The following is a 25092-nucleotide window of genomic DNA, read 5'->3' as shown; positions in this document are numbered from 1 at the left end:
AAATTTTTGAATTTTTTTTTACATATGATATATGATATGATTGAATGAAGGTTCACAATAGTTCGCCTATTGCGTTGGTAACATTTTTTTTTAATGGCCAAAATATGTGGTCAGTAGTAATGCCAAAAATGTAATTATCCGTTACTTTGTAATCGTTATACAAGAAATGCCAGAGTAACGAATTTAGATTTTTTATTGTATTCGTTACTTTTACACATTTTTTATTGTATTCGTTACTTTTACACATTTTACCAATGAAGGTCTTTTCTTTTGTAAGCATATCATAAAAGAACAATTGCTTATTTTAACACTGCTGGCTTATTTAGTTCAACCTTTTTGAAATTGCTTAACTAATAAGAAGCTCAAATCACATGGTTGCCAACACTAAAAATTCGTCTATTCTGACGATTTTTAGAAGTACATACGAAATTTCCAGTTATCTGTCAACGAATGTAATCGTTAATTATTCGTATTTTGTATCATCATTGATTTTATTACACCGTTTAAATAGCTGATAAAACTAAACCATAAGCAAATTTAATTACAAAACCGGTAAAAGTATTGCAAAATTAAAAATAAATTTTATTACGCAATTGATAGCATTATTTAAAAAAAAATAATAATAAATAAATGTAAAGTAAAAATAAAATTTGCTTTAAAGCAAATGATCTCCCGGTATATGTTATACCAAAAAATTTAATTTAAAATCAGATTTAAAATATAAATAGAATAATATTCTATAAAGCTGTTACACTTGCTATACATCTAATTGAGTTATTACAGTTTTTCTTACAACAGCGTGCCATAATACCAAAACTGAAATAATTAATTCCTTTAACTACCGTAAAAAGCACAGAAAACTATAATTAACTATAATTAAAAGCTGTGAATTATGAGTAATCAATGATTTGAAAGAAAATAGTTTCGTCTGACTATGTGATAAAAATCCAAAAATACTGACAGAACTTTTGAAACTGGCGATCTATATCTGACTCAATTAAATATTCAAAAATTGTTTTACTATTATAAGAGTAAAGCATTATCTTTCTTATTTAATGGAAGGTATCTAAAATAATATTGTTGGAGAATTGGAGGTAATAATATTGTTGGAGGTAATTCCGTTACTGAATTAGCTTCATATAGACTAATCAGTTTACTTCCAGTCATGTCGAAAGTAATTCAAAATTGATAATAAAAAATCTTTTGAAAATAGTTCATAAAACTGACAACAAATCAAAGATATTTTCTGTAAAATCTTATTTAATAGTTTCATGTAGATCTGTACAACCTGATACAACCTGTACAACTGATAATTCGTTAATCACCTATTAGTATAAAATTTTTTGTTTCTCAGTAGGACTAAATACGTACTCAATACGTTTAAAAATCATGTGAACGTCTTTATAATTGTTTTGCCTATTCACCTCATATATCATAGAGAGGCGTTGTGCAAAAGCGATGCTTTGTCTTTATATAAATTTGTCATCATTCGCCATTCTTAAGGAATTTGAGGTATTCCAGGTATTTTAATTTCCTTACAGTTTTCCATAGCGAGTTACACAGAACTGTCAAAAATTTTAACTTTATTTGCTATGGTATAGATTAATAATGAAATCACATTTACAGATAATAGAGTAATTAAGGCAAGACTTGTTAATGCAATCATAGCCTCAGTGTATTACAGATCTTAATATACCAAGAGTGATGGAGAAAGTTTGGAATCACTGTAGGAAAATCATGGCAAAATCGCTGAGTCACCTAAATATCCAAATAATAAATTGATAAACAATGACGAAGACCTTAAGACTTCTAAAACCACTAAATGGTTCAAAGTTTGGAACCACAGTACGAAATGCATGTCATAATAGTCACGCTAATAAATTCGCCAAACAACTTATCAACAACGATGAAGAGCTCACGAGGCTTAATAAAACACCAAACGAACAATAAAACCAATAAAAATCAAATACACGAAATCTGCAAATATGCATGTTTTGCATATTTATTTTTAAGTGGTGTTAAGATGGTAACACCAGTAAGGTGGGAGGTGTTAACTGTATTTCATAAATTATCATCATATCTTTAACTCACAATTTAACATTTTGTTATAAAGTTTGTTTTAATTTAAACTTAATTTTAATTCGTTTATTTTAAATTTTGATTTTTTTTTTCACAAACTAAAGATTTTTAAAAAATTTATATATATAAAGTCATTGTACCATGTACCAAGTCTGCTAGGGAGGAAATTTTCTCAGTGGTTTAAAAAAAAAAAGGAAAGAAACAAACACGACACCGTTTTAAAAAATCACTACCCCAACAGTACCTTAATTAACATGTCAGCAAGAACCGACCACCGCTTATTTGAAATTAAATTAGTACTTGGGTCCATTTCCTGGCAACTAATATCAACTGCAAGATTTGGAACCCTTATTCGACAGTTCCATCGATATAGTATCAAGATATCACTATATTCGCAGTAAATTTTAGTCTTATAAGTTCGCGGCAATCAATACCAACCGCCAGACCCAAATTTATTTATTTCCATTTGTCTCTCACAAAATATCACTAATAAACCTCAGCTGCTGATAGTATAAAATGATAATTTTATTAAACAGAAGTTAACTTCTCGTACCGTTGCCCGAGTGTTTTCAAAGAAAAAAATAATGTGCTGCGCCGGCTAGTCCTTTGTAGTTGTTGATTGCTTCAGATTCTTTCGCTATCTCTTCAATTGATTTTTCCAAACTTAATAAACAATCAAAAACATTTTTTTTTTGGACAGCATAATTTGAAACAAAATATCGTAGTTGTTGAATGGTCGACTTGGCTTATTGATTCGTTATAAGTTCTTCTTCACCGGTGGAAGGGGTCATCCTTATCGCTCTCATTATTAATAGCGGCAACTTCTTCGAAAATGTCGTTATCTGTTAACATACCAGATATTGCCACGTTATTAACAAAATTCACATAATCATCGAAAAGGGCGACATTTTCAAAGTTCTGACATATAAGGTCAAATAGATAATCTATGTCAAATTGTTCGACTTGACATAAATTATCGTTTAAATCTTTATTATGTTAAAACCGCAAGCCCAGAAGCAGTTTTGAATTCAAGATCTGCTGACACTATTCCACGCTTTATAAGCAATTTGTATTGCCATAAATAGAGTACATTTAAACTCTTTTTTCATCAATGCTATTAGCTAGATTAATAACCATTAATTTTTTTTATATAATTTGTATTTGAACTTACTAACAAAAATAATAATTATCTAAACGGCCGGTAGATTGGTATATCGGGGTTAAATTTTTTTTTATTTATAAGAACTAAGATTCTTTCATATTTAAAATAGAGTTGATAATGCTAAAGAAGCTGACAGTCCTTCTCGCTCATTTAGTCATTCTCGCAAAAGTTCAAATGAAATAACAACTGCTAAAATGCTTTAGCATTTGTATCATCTGGAATCGCTGCTAAATTATTAGATTGTAGAAAAACCGCCAATTTGGGACTAAATTTGTTATTAAACTTGCAGATAAATAAAAGTTCAGTATGCAACATAAAAAAATGCCACTTAAGCATTCATTTGAAGCATTAAATTGAACACTTGAAGATTTCAATGCTAACGATAGTTTTGGTGACACTCTAATTTTACTTTCAGGTGACTTTAGACATGCATTGTCAGCTATTCCACATTCATGAAAGCATATATATTATGGGCTAAGTATAGTATAAAACAATTAACCCGAAGAAGTTTTTTCGATTTGCTAAATATTAGTAACGCAAATACAAGTCTTAATGAAGACATATAACTCATCAAATTGCCAGAAACCTTTGTAATATTGTTAGTTCGAAAGATAAATTAATACGAAGTATGTTTTCAAATACATGCCAAATTTATCTGGACATTGTTCTGTGGAAGTGCGATCCTGGTTTCGAAGAACTAAGATATCAATAAAATCAATTTTAAAATTGAAATGTGTTACTTTGTAATTAAATTTTGTCAATCAATCGACATGGTAGCAGATGAACACAAGAATGTCAAATTATTCTACTGAAGTCTTAAATTTGCTTGATTTGCCAGAACTACCGCCACACAATTTGCGTTTGGAAATTCGTTCATCAACCATTTTTTTTCACTTAATTGAATCAATTATAATGATAATGAGAAGTTCAGGGGAGAAAATAGCTTGTTTACGCGCATATTCATTATACCAACCGACATTCCAATAAAATTCAGGCGATACATCCCGATTGGTTTGGTATTCCCATTTTGGTAAACCTGCTAATATTTATATAAATGCTGAAAATGAATAAGCAAAAAATATTACCCTTGACATATAGCTAAGATAATTTAATTCAGAATCAAATCAAATAATAATTCATAAGCAAAAATAAATTAGAAATTATTCATTTCCACGGTATTATGTTAGCGTATTTTTTAACACGCCATACATACAATATGGTAAAATTTTAAATAGACTCATACCTAATTTTTTCATTATGGCCGCATCTAAATTTATACATATTTTTTTAACTCGTATAAAAGAATATATTGAATTATACGTATCTCTAATTGAGATATTAGCAAATCAATCATCTTAACTTTAGGATTTTTTAAGTTTAATATTAAAGTGAATTTCTTTCATGGCATATACAATCTTCAACGAGTATGTTTGTATTCTTTATTACGAAGGAATCTTGTTTTATACATATGCTTACAATATTTTATAAAATTTATTTTCAGGTCAGAGTATAAACAAGTATACAAATCATTATTAAGAGGATGTTTAAGAAGACCACAAAGAAAATTACAAAAACTGTCTGGTAATTGCGTAGACTGTGAAGATGCGCGAAAATATGTTAAAAACTCAATAGAATTATATCATCATTTTTCAAATCCGTCACTAAACCGTCGATGGATTTGCGAGGAATGCGATACAGATAATAGTTCTGTTACATGGCATTGTATCATATGTGACAGTGTCAGTGGTTTAGCTCCAATTTATAAAGAAACTCTAATTACGAGAAAGCAGTGTTCTAAGTTACCTACCAATAATATTACCCATAAAAAGCAATCATCTAACGATGTTCAAGACAGTAATAAGATTTCAAAGAAGCACTCAAAACAACTAAAATGCTTCCGAAGAACACAAAGTCTTACCACAGAAAAGTTTTTTTCATGCCGCAGCTGCCATATATGTTTTGTGAACAACCGAAAGGATATTTTTAATATACCTGAAAACTTCATGCAAAAAAGTAATGGATCTATTTTAAAAAAAATTTTTGGTAAGCGTTATATATAATTTATATAAATTATAATTAGGATTAAAAATTTTTTAATATATTGGTTTCTTTAACATATGAATATTTCAGTGTGAAAAATCGGTTTTGAATACTTTTTTATCTTTCTATCTTCTTTAACAATTTATAGTACATAATTTAAAAGGATTATTTTGTCTACTATTATTACTATTAACTACTATTTTGTCTACTATTAACTACTATTATTAAATGGACTGAACTAAATATATAAAGGGATTGTTAATGCACTCTTGAAATTGTTGAATAAAGTATAGCTATCGCTTCTTATGGTATTAATGTCGTACCACTTAGATAATCTTCACCACATGCCGTCTTAATGATCGTTATATAAGGAGTTGTCCATTGCATTGTTTTGATTTCATAGCATTGCTTTGCTTTAGTGATATGTCAAACAAACAACTATCCAAGGGATCATATGTTACGTTAGTTTAATGTTTGTCATTTTATAATATGGATAGTTCAAAAAATATGAGTAAAAATTGTGAAAAATTGCTTTAAAAATGGTGTACATTTTTCGTATTAGATTTTCTTCAATCATGAAGGAAGATGATTGATGGACTTTTAAAAAAAAATTGCCATACCTTGTTTAGTAAAAATTCAAAAGTAACAGTCAAATTATCATTGCATTTACATATCATAGCATTTGGTCTGTAGGTGTGATAGACCACTACTTTTTTAAAAGTAGTGATATAATCCGTAAATTCTGGTCGTTACAGATACAAGATTATCAATGTTGTTGACGGGAAATTAGAGGTCTAAATGTAAAAGTTATAAGGTTACAACAGAACAGATTTCATCAAGCTACACAAACTTAACCCAAAAGAATTATTGTATTGCTGTTATTTTTTGTTTGTTTTATATTTCTGCAAAGATAATGTTCTTTATATCCATAATTCCATTGTTTGACAAAGGCCGTTTGAAATCTCAAACGCTTTAATTAATTGCATATTAAAATATACAACATAAATAGATATTTAACAACTTGGTATTTATTAACATACTTCATAATATCATGGCTAGTACAGGTGATAGTACTATCTTCACTGCCATACATATTAATACCATTTGCACTAACAACAACTATGGTTCGGCTACTGCCGGTGTTTACTCACCTCATAATAGGCAAAACTCATATCAAAATATATGAGACTAGTATAAAATTTCATCAGAAATCAAATTTATAATAATTTGGAAAACGTTGTGCATTGCATGCACACAAAGTCAATCATATATTTTAGAAAAAAATGTATACAAAAAGCAAAGACTATTTCTTTGAATTTGTGTGTTTGTGTGTCCATTCAACAGTAAACAACGCTTCTTCGTGTTTAACTACTATTGAACGCCCTTTCCTCTCTATTTCCTCTTAACCCAAAAGAAACCAAATTTTGTAAATATGGAAACAAAAAATTGCACTTCACTGATTGCCCTTTCGTCTTGATGCAGTAAAACTATGGAAGCATAAGTTCGCAAAACAGAAAATTGTCAACATATAAATCACACAAGCACCCAAACTAGCAATATGAATAGAAAATATAGCAACAATTTCTATACTATATCACACACCTTCTCATATGCACATTCAACAGCTCTTTCGTGTGTTTCGAACACTTAAGATCAATGTTTTATACACAGCTTTGGTTTGTCTTAATTGTTCTACAATTCAAAGCTGATTGTGCTTTTAGCTGGCTACCGTAAAATTAAAGGGGTCCATATTTTTGTTCTGCATTCGCAATCTGTATATTATTTGTCTGTGACAAAACAAAAACTTTGTTACAAGTCAAAGTTAGTGTTTGATGTTGTCAGAATTCACGGCCACGCCGTGTACTACGCGTCTTGGTTATTTTCATTGTATTGATTACTGAAAATTATGGCGTCTAAAAAAAAATACATTTAAAAATGCATTTTTAATTACAATTTATGTAATATCAGTAGTTTTGTAAGACTAACAATTTAAAAACTCCGCTCATATATAATATAATAATTATATTATATATTATATAATATATATAATAATTTTATTTATAATATAGGTATTACATATCAGATTTGGCACAGATTTTGCATTTCAACAGACAAGTTGTACAACCAAATCTGATGTGTAGTACGCGCCTTATTCCAATGAGTATTTAATACATAGAGTGTGCATCAGGAACAAATTCGTTGATCACACTGCGAGTCTAGTGGTAGACCCTTTTTATGCTCAATTTCTCACTCAAATTTTTAGAGCAACATTAGAACCAAAGAAATATGAACCAAAGAGAATATAAATGCTCATATGATAATAATAAACGCATGATTTCAAATGCGGTATTGATTTTAATTTTGAACAAGTCCTGCTAGAAATAGGCAAGTGCTTTTTGTTTTTGCATATTTGGAAATGTGTACTTTGCTTTAATTCAAATATAAAACAATAACAAAATGCATACTAAAAATCGTTTCATATTAATTCCGCTATCCTTCGCAATATTGCATCATATAACGATCACGCTATATTTTATAAGTGAAGTGACGCTAAAATTTTGAAGTTTTTTTTTTAAATCAATTTATTTTATCTGTCAGGTCTGAATAACAATAAGTAATATATATTAATATGAATATAATAGTTATTACGATCTGAAAAAAGAAAGGCACGCATGGACTATGTCCAGTGACATATCCATATATACTTAAAATAGAAGTATGTGACCTACATATATATACACATATCTAAAACGTCTCTCAATGTTTTTCTTTCTAGCCTTGTAGAAGTGTTGGAGGAGACATCAGGTGTGTAACCAGCGGGTTTGGATGCATATATATGCGATGAGCGTAATTCTTTACAATACGAGATATTTCTTTCTTAATTGTCGGAACACGTGGTTGTTTATGTAGCTGTTTATTCGTTATATACCAATGTGCATTTGTTACCATTCATAGTGTTTTAGATTAAAAACGCTGGATAATTGCCAGATTTGAGTCTGCTGTAGTACTCCATAAGTCTATGTAGATTTTATTACAGTTTTGTATATGAGCAGCTTATTGTCGAGTGATAGATTGGAATTTGGGCTGAGGAACCAAAATAAGTTTCGCAATTTAAGACCCTAGGCTTTACGCTTTTTAAATATGTGTGATTTCCAGGTTAGTTTACTATTCAGATGTATGCCCAAGTATTTTGTTTATACAGCTTGTGGTAATTGAGTATTGTTTATTAAAACCGGCACGTAAAACGTTTTGTAGTAAATGTTACCTGAACAGATACATTCCGTTTGATACGCCAGTTTTTCATCCATAGAGCAACATTGTTAAGGCAGGTTTGTAATTTGGTGAAAGCATGGATTGGGTCACTGTCAACTAATAAAATAGCTGTGTCGTCTGCAAATGTACCGATAACTCTCATCAGTAAGGGGAAGATCCGCAGTATATAGAAGATAAAGCATTGGTCTCATTATGCTACCTTGAGGTACTCTTGCTCCTATATCATGAAGTATTGTAGTTTTGTTTCCATGCTTAATGAAAAAGTGCCTTGCCGAGAGGTATGATTTAATAAATATGAAAAAATTTAGTGGAAGGGAAGGCCCTCATGCCATACTCGATCAAAAGCTTGTAAAATATCTATAAATGCCGCAGTGCAATATTTCTTACCATCTATCGTACTATGGATATGTCTGACAAGTCTATGAATTTGTTCTATTGTGCTATGTTTTTGACGAAAGCCGAATTGATGGTCAGGGATGAGTTTGTTTTGTTAAATAATCGGTGTAAGGCGCTTTAGAAACAGGATTTCCATAACTTTTGACAGGATCGGAAGTAGAGTTATTGGGCGATATGATTTAACGTTTTCTAGGCTTTTCTCTGGTTTCGGTAACATGGAAATTTACGCTATGTTCCACTGTGGCGAAATAAACCCCCTTATTATCACAGCGTTAATTAAATGAGTTAAAAATACAAATCCATTTGGTGGTACCTGCTGCAGGGCCATGTCTGTGATCAAATCGTATCCTGGAGCTTTTTTTACTTTTAACTTCGCTATTACATCCCTAACTTCGTTAATAGAATATTTTTTAATTGGAAGTTTTAATTGGTAATTCTCTTGTAAAAACTTTATCCTTTGTTTCATTATATCAGGCATATTTTGGTTATCATTTGGTTTAAAGACCTGGTCCAAATATAACGCGAATATTTCTGCTTTTTCAATATCGCTTTTAGCCCATGAGTTGTCGATTTTGCATATAGGTGGTTGCTAATCAATCGGTCTGTTCCTCTTTTTTATGGCTTTCCAAAGGGAGTATTTTGTATCACCTGAAACACTTAGATTTTGGAGGTATAGAGACGTGCGATTATTGTTATACTTTATAAGAAGGATTTAACGAGTTTATATAATTTGTTTAAGCGAGTTTTGATCAAGTATCTAATGTTAAATGGATAATCTTGCTTAACACTTTTAAAAAAAGGTGGAGTTGATTTCCATGCAGACATTTGGCAGAAGAGTTAAAATGCTATACTGCTTCAGTTACATCAGATTCAGTTTTTAATCTGATTTCGGTATTTAGACCAATTGTAATTAGTTGATGGTAACTGTTCCAGCCAGTATTTTTTGTTATGAAGAATACATTTTCCCATAATTTCACAGCAGTCATTGAGGGTGATTATTATTGGCGAATGGTCAGATGACAATTCGAAATTGAACTTACAGGTAGTTGTCTCGATACATACCCCCTTTGATACCGCAAAATCAATTAAGTCAGGTATTTTTCTTCTATCCATCTTCTATCCATTCTATCTTCTATTTTTCTTCTTCCATTTTATCATAAGTGTTTGACATTAAAATCTCCGCCTACTAGAAACCTAGATCCAAACAACTAAAAAAATAATATACATATATCCTTCGAGATACTGTGACGCGGTGGGCTCTAGAATGATGAGAAAGTCATGTCGCCTTCTTTAGTTTGTACAACAATGTTTGTTGTCTGAATTTCATTCCTGCAATATGGTTTTATTTTATGTTTTATCGACCGCAGAACCATCATTAGGATGTGTGACAAACTTCGTTAGGGTTATTTATTATTATGTCGACCTGGTTTATTTTTAAGATTGTTTTTATCCATTTGCGCTCCATATGTATACGACTAAATTAAGAATTTTGTTTAGTAGTCAAGTTGATCACTAAATTGGCCTTTATTACGATTTATTACATCATTTGCTTTAACAGCGTTGTCATCTCTCGGAATTCTTCCCTAAAATTATTTGAAATTGGCTTCACCTCTGTTGCGCTACTTGTGTCTGACTTCACTATTTGTGTGAATGTTTGTGATAAATGAGAATTCGGATTTTTTTGAATTTGCAGTTCTGGTACCCTAAACTTTAATTGGGGATTCATTTTTTTTCTTCCGGTTTTTGTAGATTTGACATTCTTTGTAGTTGGCAGAATGATTTCCCCCATATAAAACACATTTGACATCATTGGATCTGCATTTCCTTTTAGAATTAAAAGAAGCATAATTTCCAGCGCACTTGATACACTTGGGTTTGCGGTGACACTATCCTTTTGTGTGTTGAACTCTAACTGTTTTACAATCCTTACGTAAGAGTCTGATGTAGAAGGTTGAACTCTTACTTGTCTTGGATATAGTATTTTTAAGTTGAATTGATTTGGCGCATGTTCATTTAATACATTGATTAAAGGTTTGATGCAATATATCTAATTAATAAATATAGGTGGAGGTTTCAGTATGTTTGAAGAAGTATCATTATTTTTTAACAATTCTTTAGTTTCTTCAGAGTCATCTACCTGTATCGGTTTGGTTTGACAGGTCCATTTAGCCAGTATGAGTCTAGCTTTGTTTGATTTTTACTTGGACTATCGCGTTGACGTTTACGATTATTAACTGCTGTCCAAGTGTCGTTAACAGAGGTAGCGTTTCTGCTGACTACAGCTTGATTCGATTCTTTGTCTTAAAGAAGTTTAATTAAAATTTTAAATTTATAAATAAATAAATTTATTTATTGTTTTTTTTTGTTTTTGTAAAGATACTTGAACATTTTTTTATTGCACAATAACACGACTTCGTGAGTTGCAATTTATTTAGTTTTTGTGTCTGTTGCCAACACTTTTTATTTTAAGCTTTATTTGCTGTCTTTATCAGCTTTATATCTTTATCAGCTTTATCAGCTAAATTTGAGGATTAGCCTTCTAATTTGACAGGCACGAGTTCTAAGCCTGGTACTTGCAGTCCAAACAAATTATATACGGACTATAAACAAATTAAATAAAAATTCGATTATTCCAAAGACCACTGATGAAGAGTACTTGGCAATACTCGAAACAGCATTGTATGGTCAACCAAACTTCAATAAAATTAAAATAAATTTTTGTGTTTGTCCTTTATTTCTTTCTTTGCTATTCAAAATCCCTCTAAATTTTAATAAAGCTTCTTTGTCACCATACAAAGAAAGTCTAGCTTTACAGCAACACGAATACTTTATTCATTAATATTAATATTAATATTTAATCAATATTAATATTGTTACGTAATCGCCTGCGTGTTCATTCGAATCACAGGATTTTGTAAAAATGAAACGAACTTTTAAAATTGGAGAAACTATACTTATTATATTTGTTGTATTAAAAATAACTAGTATTTGCTAGCAGCAAATTTAGTAAAACCAGCTTCACTCAAAACAAATTCCAACTACTTATTTTTTTTAAAAATATCAATTGACATAATGTTTAAATAATATTTAAACATTTCATTGCTACACTGATCAAATTCGTAACAATATTAATATTTAATTAATATTAATATTAATATTTAATTAATATTAATATTAATATTAATATTAATATTAATATTTAATTAATATTAATATTAATATTTAATTAATATTAATATTAATATTTAATTAATATTAATATTAATATTTAATTAATATTAATATTTAATTAATATTATTTTGCTTTGGAATAAATAAATGTTCAAATTGTCTTGATCGGGTCTTTATTTGCGGCAAACAGCTTTTATTGTGTCTGCAAACTTCTTTACCTCTTCTCTAATAATACTACCCGACAGATGTAGACTTTTTGCTATTCCACTAATTATTCACTGCAACATAGCTTCTTCCACGTCATCATATTTATATATTATAACCCGTTTACGTTTATTATAAGAGAACTCTCCAAGTTTAAGGAATTTCATATTTTTCTCCTATATCTTTTTTCTTTTTATCACATTTATCTACTTCAACAATTAAATCAATTTTTTCGGTGATTGTCAAATCGTGTCAAATTTCTTTTACCCATGTTTGTGATTGAAAGGCTACTGCTCATTGCCAATAAGCACAACTCCATCATCCATCATCGAAATTTACAATAATAATAGCAGTTGTTAGCCCTCTAAGTGTCGTCGAAAGTCAGGATCCAATAATGTCGTGCAAGTTAGAAAAGTAACTGACAAAAGTATGTGAAAATATAAAGGCAAACCAAAAATTCGACTTATGGAGAACAAAATATAAGAAGAGTTGTTGAAAATTCAAAGTTTGTACATAGGAGTTCGAGTTTCACTGTATATAGAAAAACAATAAGTTAAAATTCAACCGAAAGTAGAATTCAATAGAATTATTTATTTAGAATTATTTATTTATTGAATCTCTCCAGGGTATACTATATATAGGTTTTCTTTAATATTTAATTAAACTGAAATGTGTATATTTTTTAAATCAATTACAATTACTTTACTATAGTTAATTAGTTACTGGTTAGCATCGATGTTTCGCGTGTTAGGTCATTTTGAAGTTGCAATTCTGAATTTGCTGCAAGTTACATTCTATGTTTTTCTATGTTTTTATATTTAACAAGGTTTATCTAATTTTTGTGATATGAAATTAATATTTTTCAATTAATGGATGCTTTAAATTATAACTTTGAGTCGTGGACTCGTCTGTTTACAATCAAAGTCAACGTACCACTTATTTGTGTTATTTAAATTAAGAGTTTTATCAATTCTGATTATTTACTAATAGATGTTACTACAAAACATGTTAAATTACTCTATAAATGTTCGATTGGCCAACAAAATTTGACAAATCGGGAGTAAATCTAGATTGAATCCAAGAGAAAAGTTTTTTTAAAAATTTTTTCCAAACTATGACATACTTTTTTGTATCCATTGAAGAAAAAGTTAAATTTTTTTAATATTTCCCAACGAGTGTTTTGAAATAGTTAACACGTATTACTTTTAAAAGAAATACATTTAAATTTCATTAAATGAAACATATATCTAAAATAATGAATTAAATATTTACTGTTTATACTTTTTATAACTTTATTCCATTTACAATATGAAACTGTTTTAAAGTTCTTTTAATATAGTAAATAAATTGTACGACAATTTTTTCATAGTAATATGTATTTGCTAGGAGATGTCAAAAGTTCGCTAAAGTGCAGAGATCCTGATAGTAAAGATGGCGATGAAAAAAACACAAAAAGTAAAGATTCCATAAACTTGTTACAAAGAAAAAAAAACGAAACGGAATGCAATTTTACATTAACAACAACGTTATCACAAGCATCAAAAACTGAATCCAATTCTCGGAACTTAAATGAATCACCCAACAATGTATGCATTGCAGAGAATGATTGGGCAAATGAATTAAATATTCATAACCCTGGTTCTGTTCAGAATTTAAAAAATAGTCAAAATTTTAATCAACAGCATCGTGATAAAATTAATCCTCCGATTCCAACAGAAGAATCTATAGATAATCTAAACGTTACAGCGGAGTTGACGACGTTAAATAAATCAAGAGAAATTTCTTCGCATGAAGATCATATATATGAAAATGATTTAGTTGGTAAAAAAAAATCAAGAGTAAAAGCAGTTAATCCGATTGCATCAAATAATCAGTGGATAGATGAAACAAATGACCAGCCCATTTATGCAATCGTGAATAAAAAGGATAAATTAAAAAACAAATCAAATGAAGTCTTAAATGTTCCGAATGAAGAACAGAAGTCATTAATTTGTTTCTCTAACAACAACATTGACTGTGATTCGCATAAATTAAAATTTAGTGCAGAATTTAAAAAAACTGATAATATGAGCGAAGCTATTCCATCAAAGACTAATGTAAATAGTTTATATTCAACAATCGATTTATGTAAATCAGATGCGGGCAAATTGGAAACTGTGAATTCTTTCATTCCATTGGGCACAAATGCTACAGATGAAATTAATGATGAACATTTTATCTATGCTAAAGTATGGAAAGGTCCAAAAAAAACAAGTGAATCAAAAATGTATGAAAGCATATGCAATTATTTTTAATCATTTCAATAATTTTATTTTGTAAATTGTTTAAGTTGAATTTTTCTTTTATGTAGTTAAGTAATCTTAAATAATCATATTTCGGTTTTGCTTTTTTTTTTGTTTTTACATATTTAGGCTTGATATATTTCTATTATATATATTTCATATATTTCAGATTTAGCAGAGATAACTCTCGTACTGACAATAATTCTACATCAAATTCCCGTAGAATGTGGACATGTACAAAATGTTCCTATGCGTATAATCGTATATGGATTGAACATTGTGAAATATGTGAGTCCAATCGAAATACACCTTCATTAACTCAGCCAAGTTTGATAACGCTAACAAAAACTTTAAGCACAACAAAATCTTACGGTAATAAAATTTAAGAATTTATAATTTAAGAAATATAAGATTTTTTACATCGCAAATTTAATATATTTTTTTGTTTTTTTATAGAAAACGAAATTGTTGATAATTTTTGGACATGTAAGAAATGCACTTTAGTGAATTCCGATACAGAAATAGCATGTATTGTTTGTGGTGGATCTAAACTTAAAAGCATATCTTCAATTAAAGATATGACGTTGCGAAAGGGAGAGTTCTGGAGTTGTAGTCATTGTACTTTAAAAAACTCTATTTCTTTAGGAGAATGTGTTGCTTGTAAAGCTATTCGCATGTTATCAATAGAAAATGAAAAAGAACAATCAACAGATAACACTTTTGAAGGTATTCTTTTTGTAACTTGTAATGTAATTGTAGTTAAATTTTGTTTTAGCTCAGAGTTCTTTTGAAGTTGCTGAAATGTCCAATTCTACCCAGCATACTGCCAAATACACTAATTTACAAATACCACCAAAAAAAGCTTCTCGTAGTCCTTCACCTAGGCAATGTCGATCTTCTAGCGGTGCTGTTCCAAAGAGACATAGTAGTTCTACTACAGTTGTTGATCGCGAAATAAATTCTAGTGCAAGATCTTTTTCTGCTCAATCAAGTAATGTTAATAACGAACCGAACATCACCAACAAATATGCTGTAAAAAGATGGCAATGTCCTGCTTGTACCTTTGAAAATTGTTCTGCTTCAGTTGTTTGTGATATTTGTTCTAGTCCACGTGGTTTAGTGTCTAATCAGTCTGAAAATCTTTTACAAAAAACCAATCAAATTTGTTTAGACATTGTGCAAGAAAGTAAATTAATGGAAAACTTACGGCATATAGAAGAAACTGAAGCTCTTAATAAATGGAAAAATATTATTCAATATTGTAGCGATAACAATGAATTATTTGTTGATGATTCATTTCCACCGGCGCCTAAAAGTTTATATTATAATCCAACAAGTAATATGTCTGAAGGCAATCCAGTCGTTTTATGGCGACGTCCAAGTGAAATTAATTGCGATGGTGGACCGTTTCCACCATGGGTGGTATTTCGAACCCCACTTCCTTCAGATATTTGTCAAGGTGTGCTTGGAAATTGTTGGTTATTAAGCGCATTAGCTGTGCTAGCAGAACGAGAGGATCTTGTTAAAGAAGTTTTAGTAACAAAAGAAATTTGCCCTCAAGGAGCTTATCAAGTTCGTTTGTGCAAAGACGGCAAATGGACAACAGTATTAGTAGATGATCTATTACCTTGTGATAAACGTGGGCACTTGGTGTATTCACAAGCAAAACGTAAACAACTTTGGGTACCTTTAATAGAAAAGGCTGTGGCAAAAATTCATGGGTGTTATGAAGCTCTAGTATCTGGGCGTGCTATTGAAGGATTAGCTACACTTACAGGAGCACCATGTGAGAGTATTCCGTTACAAGCCAGTTCATTACCAATGCCTAGTGAGGATGAGCTCGATAAGGACCTAATTTGGGCACAGTTATTAAGTTCACGTTGTGTACGCTTTTTAATGGGAGCTAGTTGTGGTGGTGGGAATATGAAAGTCGATGAAGACGAATATCAAAATAAAGGCCTACGACCACGACACGCCTACTCTGTATTAGATGTAAAAGATATTCATGGACATAGACTATTAAAGCTTCGTAACCCATGGGGTCATTTCTCATGGCGAGGAGACTGGTCGGACGATTCTGATCTCTGGACGAATGAGTTACGAGAAATTTTAATGCCCCATGGAGCATCTGAAGGTGTATTTTGGATATCATTTGAAGATGTTTTAAACTATTTTGATTGCATTGATATATGTAAAGTGCGTAAAGGTTGGAATGAAATACGGTTGCAGGTATTTATAAATATAAAGATTTAATAATTTTTGTCATCGTCAAATTTATATAAAAAGGGCACTCTACAACCACTATGTTCAATCTCATGTGTCTTACTTACGGTTTTGGAACCTACTGAAGCTGAATTTACTTTATTTCAAGAAGGCCAAAGAAATTCAGAAAAATCGCAAAGATCTCAGCTGGATTTATGTGTTGTAATATTTCGAACCCGCTCTCCAGTATCGCCGGAAATAGGAAAATTAGTCGAACATAGCAAACGTCAGGCAAGTTTTTTTATACGTTTTATATTCTAAGAATATTTTGACCTTACATAAGAGTAGATAACGTGTTCAAAAATCGCTAATTATATATCAAATTTTTTAGCTTATTTAATAATTATAGCCTCTTCACATATCGTTTGTAGTGTACACATTCACGCCACTTAATAAGCAACATGTTTGTATGTGCATGAACTGTTGAATAATTATTTGACCTTATATAAGTCAGCTTTTATCGCACCATTATGCCGGTTAATAATGACAGCAAAATAAATGATTATGCAAAAGTTCACTGAATGTGTATATAAGTGACATCTAACATATATAGACATTAAACAATAATTAAACACAGTTCAGTGTTTAAAAAAAAAGGTATCCATATGCGCGAATTAATTTGAAGTTCCATATAAACACTAATAATAATTATCTAAAAAGTTGAAGTGGCCGTAAGAAAGTAAAATTGAATAAGTACCTAGTCATGGTTACTTTAAAGACCAATTCACTAATGCATCGTTGCTTTACAGTAACCATATTGTGCTTTTTAGCAGTAGTTTACTACAAATATTTAAGTAAAATTTGTAGAAAAAAATTGCCAGCATTTTTGTTATCGCTATAAATATATTTAAAAAAACTGAAAATTCAGTAAAAAAAATCATGAGTCTATAAGTCTTTATATAAGGTACATTCGGCCGCACTGAAGTGCGGCAAAAAACAACAATTCGCTTACTTAAATTCTCTTGCTAACATATTGCCTTCCTCTCGCAATCTGTCAAATATTATTTTCACAAAGAGCAAATACCTTCTGATCAAAAAATAACGAGAAGCCTATTTTTGAATTCTCGCGCTTATCCAATCGGCAAATTTTTTTTATTTTCACGCTGGCAACACTATTATACAAATTCTGTCAAAGTTTAACGCATATCGTACGATTAGTTTTTGTTTGGCGTCTATACAAAAAGTCGAACAATTTTCGTGTGCTGGCGAATCTTATTTTCCAAATAAACCCACAGATGTTCTATGGGACTAAGATGTGGTGAATCTGGTAGTATTGCTTTTGCATAAAATTGTGTTTAATATTTTTTTAAAGACTAACTGTTAATTTTTTATATTAGAACTTTATTATCGTTTCTTTGGTTAAAATAAAGAAATTTTTAAAGGAAATACTGAAAGAAGTGATTTTTCGTAGATACTTTCAATGTTAGGAGTAAAATACAACGACCGATGGACGAAAGTTGTGTAACGGATTTCCGTTTCCTTTGTACTCCATTGTCTGCGTTTATTTCTATAAAGGAATCAGCCCTATTCTGAATCGCATGGGAATGGGAGTTTGTTCCCTATTCCCAAGTTTGCTATTCTGAATCGCATGGGAATGGGAGTTTTTTTTTCCAATTTTGCACAAATTTTTTCCCAACCAAATTATTTGGGAGACAAGTTAAAAAAGTATTAAAAATAGTTTAATTTAATATGAAAGTAACTGAAAATGATCAGATTTTCGAAAATATTATAATAAAATTATTATTATAATAAGTTTAATATTTTCTAATTTTTATTTATTTATTTTATTCACAGCGGTTGATTAGTTTTAAGAATTTGTTTTAATAAAATTACTATAAGTTTAATATAACTAAATTTTTATTTAATATATTTTATTAATATTATTATTTTAATAAAAGTTTTATTACAAATTTAATATATTTAAATTTTTATTTATTTATTTTATCTACATAATTTTTTATGTTTTTTTTTCCACAAATTGAAGCATTAACTATTGTTATTTCAAACAATAGATAATGAAAGAAACCTAAATTCTGAAATGAATGGGATTCCTAGAATAAGTTAAAATAAACTTTTGCAATTATGCGTAGGTAAAACATTGCTTCTTTTTTATTGTAACATCTGCAATAATAGTTCTGTTATTAGTTTATTAATTGAAGGATATTTCTATCCTAATTATAGATATAGATATGACTTTTGGAGACAAACTTAAATTTTAGTTAAAACATTAATAATTCCAATTAATAAATAAGATATTTTACTTTATTTTATTGTTTATAAGAAAATAATAAATTATATATATTTTTTAATAATAAAATAAATAAATGAAATAAAAATTTTCTATTATTTACTTATAAAATATTCATTATATTTATTTCTGATCATTTTTCGTCATTAAAAACTGCCATGGTTGCAAAAGTTCAACAGAACAATTTTGAAATATTTGTTATTCCCAAAACTGCTGTCTCTTAAGCAATTCAGAATAAGGGAGTTGTGTTTCTGGGAACAGCGTGGGAATAGGGAGTTTTGTTCCCTGGGAGTATTCAGAATTGCTACGAATATTTTAGAATAACTCTTCAAAAATTAAGTTTACGCTTAATAAGCATATAAACTACAAATAAAATGAAATTACATTTATCATATCAGTTAACATTATCGATTTCATAATTTTATTTAAAATCTCCTTTTCAATATAATTATTTTTTTCACAACAATGTAATTTCTTAATAAGCAAAAACTTGTTAAAAACTGACAAGTTAAAAATTCAAAGTACTTACAATTTATTCATTAATTTTCAATAATTTTGTATAGTTTTAAAATGCTTGTTTTCCACTATTTTCAAATTTTTAAAACGTTATAATTTTATTTGAGCTTCTGTTTATGAACAACTTTGAACAGGTGCCTGAAGTATTCGTTCAAATTTTAAATGAAAATTCACAATAGATCGTTTAATGCATTGGTAACATTTTTTTCTCCAGTCGCTCAAATATTTACGCGATTTGTGGTTTTTTGGCTCAGTTCGTACTGGACTGGATATTTGGTTCCAACAAGACGGCACAGCTCGTTATACAGCGCAATTAGAAATCGGTTTATTGCGAAATCAATTTGGTAGCAACTTTATTTTAAGGACTGTTCCTGTTAATTGGCCCTTCGTTCGTGCGAAAAGTTACTGGTTTGTCAACAAACCAGTAACTCTTGAAGCATTGGAAGCTAATATTATGCCACAATATCGCCATACGGCGACATTTATTCCAAAAAAAAGTTTAAAATTTGATTGATCGAATGGACCATGTGAATTGTAGCCGCCGTGGACATATGCCAGAAATTCAAAATTCAAAATATAAATGCCATAAAATTATCTGCCAGATTATAATAATAAAATTTTATTCCATCACTATTTCTGTCTTGTATTCTCATTTTAAGTTCTCATGCAACTAAAGAAATACCCAATACTTCTTTAGCGTCAGCCGATTTGGGAATGTTTTTAATGTACACTGTTAAGCGTTTTCGGTGTCTCGCAAGTGTGGCAAAAAAAATGCATGCTGGCCTATATTCGCTAAGCGAGACATTAACATCACTATTGCAATCTGACAAGTGTTATGTTGTGGCAAATAACAAATCTTATATATGTGCACATATGTTAATGCAAGCAAATTACATTTTGCATAAAAATAAATAATTAATATAAATTGAAAATCAAAATGAATACAGAATTAAAAGGAATGGGAAAAATGTTGAAAATGCAAAATAAAACACTGATATTTTTTTTTCTCAATATTTAAATTTATAAAATTTTTGAATTTTGTTTGAATTCTTGTTTATATATGATTATTGATATATGATTGCAATATTCGTTGAAATTTCCAATGAAGGTTCACAATAGTTCGGTTATTGCGTTGATAACACTTCGTTTTAACTGGCCGAAATGTGTGACCAGTATACAAATACTGGCATAGATAGAGAAAATAGTGTTGTTGTTTTGCGTACATTTCGGCCAGTATAGACCAGTAACTTGCTGTTTTTTGCCATACTTGCGAACCACCGGAAACGCCTATTGTTGTTTTGTTTGCATAAGAAGATGAAAAAATTTGCACTTGTATTGCATGTACTTTGTTTGTGTTTTTAAATAAAGATATTGTGTATGCATTTATTAATGTATATGTAATATTAGGGGATGTATAAAATTTTATTGCGGTGATTTGTTTTAATAATACTGATAAAATAAAGCTGGAATATGAAATATCCGAATATGAGAAGTAACACAATAATAACTGTATTTATATACTATTATAGGTTATAAAAACTTCTTCAGAGCATAATATTTATTAAAAATACACTAATAATATATTTCATGTATCATATTTTGCATAGTTTTATTATTTTTGTAATTTTTGGGGAAAAATTATTTTTAAGTTTCTCCTTTTTAACTCTGTTTTTTATTTTATGGAAATAATAATTGGAATTATCTTCTTCGTGCAGTATATCTACTATGGACGTGTGCGAGTTAGGCTAAGTTGATGCTAAACCAAATGGGAGATTTTTTGGGATTTTTTGCACTTCACACATTTTGCCATTTATCAACACGTATCGACACATCAATACATTATCGACACAACTTAGAATTTCCCTCATTTAGAACGCAACTTAGCCTAACTCGCACACGACCTATATGTTATATGAAATCGTATATTTTGTTTTTGTGACAGCTTATCCCTGATATTTGTTTAATTAATTTTTATTTTATTTTTTATTAAGTGCTTCAAGGACAAATTATTTTGTACATTTTCTTAAAAACTAAAATGGACTTAATTGATATTCGTACAAACGTATATTTATAAAATGAAAAAGTCATTAAATGTCAAAAAAAAAATGCGGTTATAACCACAAAAAATATAATTACAAATTTACTAAATAAAAAGAAAACAAAATTTAATTTTAGGCGCTTTGAAAATTAAAGACAAATATACAGATAAGACTTCAAAAATAAAAAATAAAGTAATATTTATAACTTTATTATAAAATTATTAGCAAGGTCCGCGTCGGAACGCTAAATGGTTTAAAAATTGTTCTAGTATCATAAACTGTAAAGTTCAGTTGTCGAGTTTCGTCCGTCCCGAGATATCCATTTCTCCTCTACTTGTGCCCAACATAATTACATAATAATAATAATAACATAATAATAATAATAACAGAATAATAATAATAATAAAATAATAATAATAATAACATACGTCAATGGACTCGAATACAAGAGTTCGGCAACCTAATAAATATAGTTAGATGCAGAAAACAATATGCAGAAATCGTAAAAAAATTGTAATTATATTTATCTAAAGTTAATTTAAACAATGTACATAATTTTATGTTATATGATCACCAATATTCGAAACTGAATTGCAAAAAAAAGAAGAAGAAATAAACAATTTAATTTAAATAAATTAAATTATATTATCTTAACTGTTTACTCTAGTTAAACGACAGTTTGTTCGGGAAATAAATTTACGACTCCTTTTTTGCCAGTATCGAACCATTCAACAGATTTTTTTTATAATAAATTCAGATTAAACGGCATAAGATATTTAAAAAATTACTTACTGGCTTCAATAAGATCACTCATCGGCTAGCGCGATTCTCAATATAATTATAAGCAAGATATTTAAAAGCTATGAATTATGAGTTAGAAGAATAAATAATAATACACCCAACTCTTTTTTTACACGGTAGATACGTTTCTCAGAAATCCGTGTAAAAAAAAATACCAAGTGTCAAACAAGACAGTGATTTTGAGACCGTACTAGATTAAAAATTTTTTACAAAAAAAATTTTTTTTTAACCGTGAAACTTCAAATCCGTGTAAAAAGAAACCGTGTAAAAAAAGAGTTGGGGTAATAAGAAATAATAAATAAGAAGTACTCATTATTAAACATTTATATAGTTAAATATAATTTATATAAAAGCTGTAAATATTGTTTTTTTCTTAAGGTTCGCGGTTTTGTTGGTTGTCATAAAATGCTTGAGCGTGACATGTATCTATTAGTCTGTCTTGCATTCAACCATTGGCATACCGGAATTGAAGACCCACTACAGTATCCACAGTGTATATTAGCAATTCATAGTTCTAAACGTCTTTTGGTAGAGCAAATTCATCCGCCCTTACATATACTGGCTGATGCTATTATAAACTTAACGCTTACTAAAGGACAGCGACATGAAGGAAGAGAAGGAATGACTGCTTACTACCTTACAAAAGTATGTAAAAATTAAGCCTTATAATAAAAACTTTCATATATATAATAAAATGTTTTAAGGGGTGGGCTGGACTGGTAGTGATGGTGGAAAATCGTCATGAAAATAAATGGATTCACGTGAAATGTGACTGCCATGAAAGTTACAATGTAGTTTCTACAAGAGGAGAACTAAAGACTGTTGATTCAGTTCCTCCATTACAAAGGTAAAAATTTTAAACTTAGCATTTTCAAATGGTAGTTATATTTTTATTTTATGTAGGCAAGTTATAATTGTACTAACACAATTAGAAGGAAGTGGCGGGTTTAGCATTGCTCATCGCTTAACACATCGCCTAGCTAATTCGCGTGGTCTTCATGATTGGGGACCCTTTGGAGCTACTCATTGCCCGCCTATTGAAAATGTTCATGGTTTGCATGCTCCACGATTGATTACATAAATCAAGTATTCTGGTCAAAGTTTAGAAATACACATATGCTTGTTTCACTAACATTTGTATTTAAACTTTAATAAAATGAATGTACACTTTTAAAAAACTCTAACTATTATTATATTTTTTTAAATTTTGTCACAAAGAAGTTAAGTTTATAGAATATCAATTGAATTTATATAACCCCATTATTTAGAATTATTAATAATAGTCTAGCACAAACTTATTTTGCCTTTGCTAGTTTGATAATAATTGCTGGTTCCAGTTTATTCGGCTGTACTTAATCTTGATGAATATTTTTTTTAGTATTTTAGGAATCATAAAATTTTATTAATATTTACTTTGTTAATTGTTAATTGGTATACATTACCATATGTTGTTATTAACGTACGTTGATCATTTTCAACGCACGTTTTAAAATTACTAATTATTTATTAAAAATAAAATACAATTTGAAAACTACACTTTATGTTAAATAAAAGAAATATTAAAAAAAATATTATGTTAACGCGAATAAGGTTTATCAAAAAAAGTTAACAAAATTTTAATTAAAGACGAAGCAAGACAGCTAAAATCAATGACTTCCCGTTTAAAGACAAAAAACAGCAACAACTAAATTTACAGTAAGAACAGCTTGCAAATACACAGGATAATTGCCAGGACTTAACGAAATAATTCAATATTAATAATTGAAAAATATAATTAAATAGTATTGAATTATTTATTATAAGAAATAAAAAATGATAAATCCAAAAACTACAAAAAATACTGGCTGATCTGATCTGTACGTTGAAGAACTTACTTCAATAAGGCGAATCGTTTGCTGGTAAAAGCGCCTTAAACCGCGCTCGTCAACAGCGTTGTTCGAACTTAAATAACAAGGTACGGTTATAATAAGGTAATCAGAAATTTCTTAAGCTAATGGCACGCTCCCACAAAGTCACAATACATTTTATGGAGATCACCTAGTCTGACAATAAAGCTTTTGATTACAGATATAAAGCAATTAGTGACCAAATACAGGATTAATTCTAAATGAATGAACTGTCTTAAGGTAGCAATTAAGTATTAATTTTGGAAATAAATAAATTATTTCACATTGCTAAATTGTGTCATTCAATTTATATTTTTAAGCAACTTAGCAAATGTGAAATAATTTATTTTAAAAATTTATAGCCACATTTTTTCAGAGTTCTAAAAAAACGCCATTAAATCTGGTTAAAAAATTGGCATCACTTTTAAAAGATGTGAACTGTTTTTTTTTATATATGTGTTATTTTGTGTTGTGTGTAATATGAAATAAAAATATTGGAAACACTAAAAATTAATTAATTTAAATAAAAGAAAACAATATGAATAATAGAAGGACAATGATGACAATTTTTTTCTTATTGTTTTAAGATTTTAAAAGCATTGTTGTTACTTCACACGCTTTCTTTCGTAAGTTGCGAGTATATTTTTGAAAGACTGAATGAAAAAAATTCAATGTTAAGCTGGGACAACAACTTAACTGGAGCGTCGATAAAATATTAAAAGTTGCATTATGT

At 29.3% G+C, this 25092-nt stretch overlaps 1 protein-coding gene across 4 annotated transcripts in view; it reads left to right on the top strand.

Annotated features, from left to right (window-relative positions):
* Window positions 1–23657, top strand: part of LOC119676654 (calpain-D) — a 29199-nt gene extending 5542 nt beyond the window's left edge. For 3 of the 4 annotated variants that reach the window (XM_038087908.1, XM_038087915.1, XM_038087921.1), the window contains 9 exons: window positions 4743–5284; window positions 13712–14591; window positions 14777–14979; window positions 15064–15333; window positions 15383–16836; window positions 16894–17100; window positions 22852–23118; window positions 23178–23320; window positions 23377–23657. In XM_038087908.1, coding sequence (XP_037943836.1) covers window positions 4743–5284; window positions 13712–14591; window positions 14777–14979; window positions 15064–15333; window positions 15383–16836; window positions 16894–17100; window positions 22852–23118; window positions 23178–23320; window positions 23377–23554 — 4144 coding nt within the window. In that variant the 3' untranslated portion in view covers window positions 23555–23657. Of the gene's footprint in view, window positions 1–4742; window positions 5285–13694; window positions 14592–14776; window positions 14980–15063; window positions 15334–15382; window positions 16837–16893; window positions 17101–22851; window positions 23119–23177; window positions 23321–23376 lie in introns of those variants that run through there. The other variant, XM_038087926.1, reaches the window with a different exon arrangement.
* The last annotated feature ends 1435 nt before the right edge of the window (window positions 23658–25092 follow it).

The sequence above is a fragment of the Teleopsis dalmanni genome, chromosome 1 (assembly GCF_002237135.1).
Source record: "Teleopsis dalmanni isolate 2A chromosome 1, ASM223713v2, whole genome shotgun sequence".
Classification (NCBI taxonomy): domain Eukaryota; kingdom Metazoa; phylum Arthropoda; class Insecta; order Diptera; family Diopsidae; genus Teleopsis; species Teleopsis dalmanni.
This window is presented reverse-complemented; position numbering and strand designations above follow the sequence as displayed.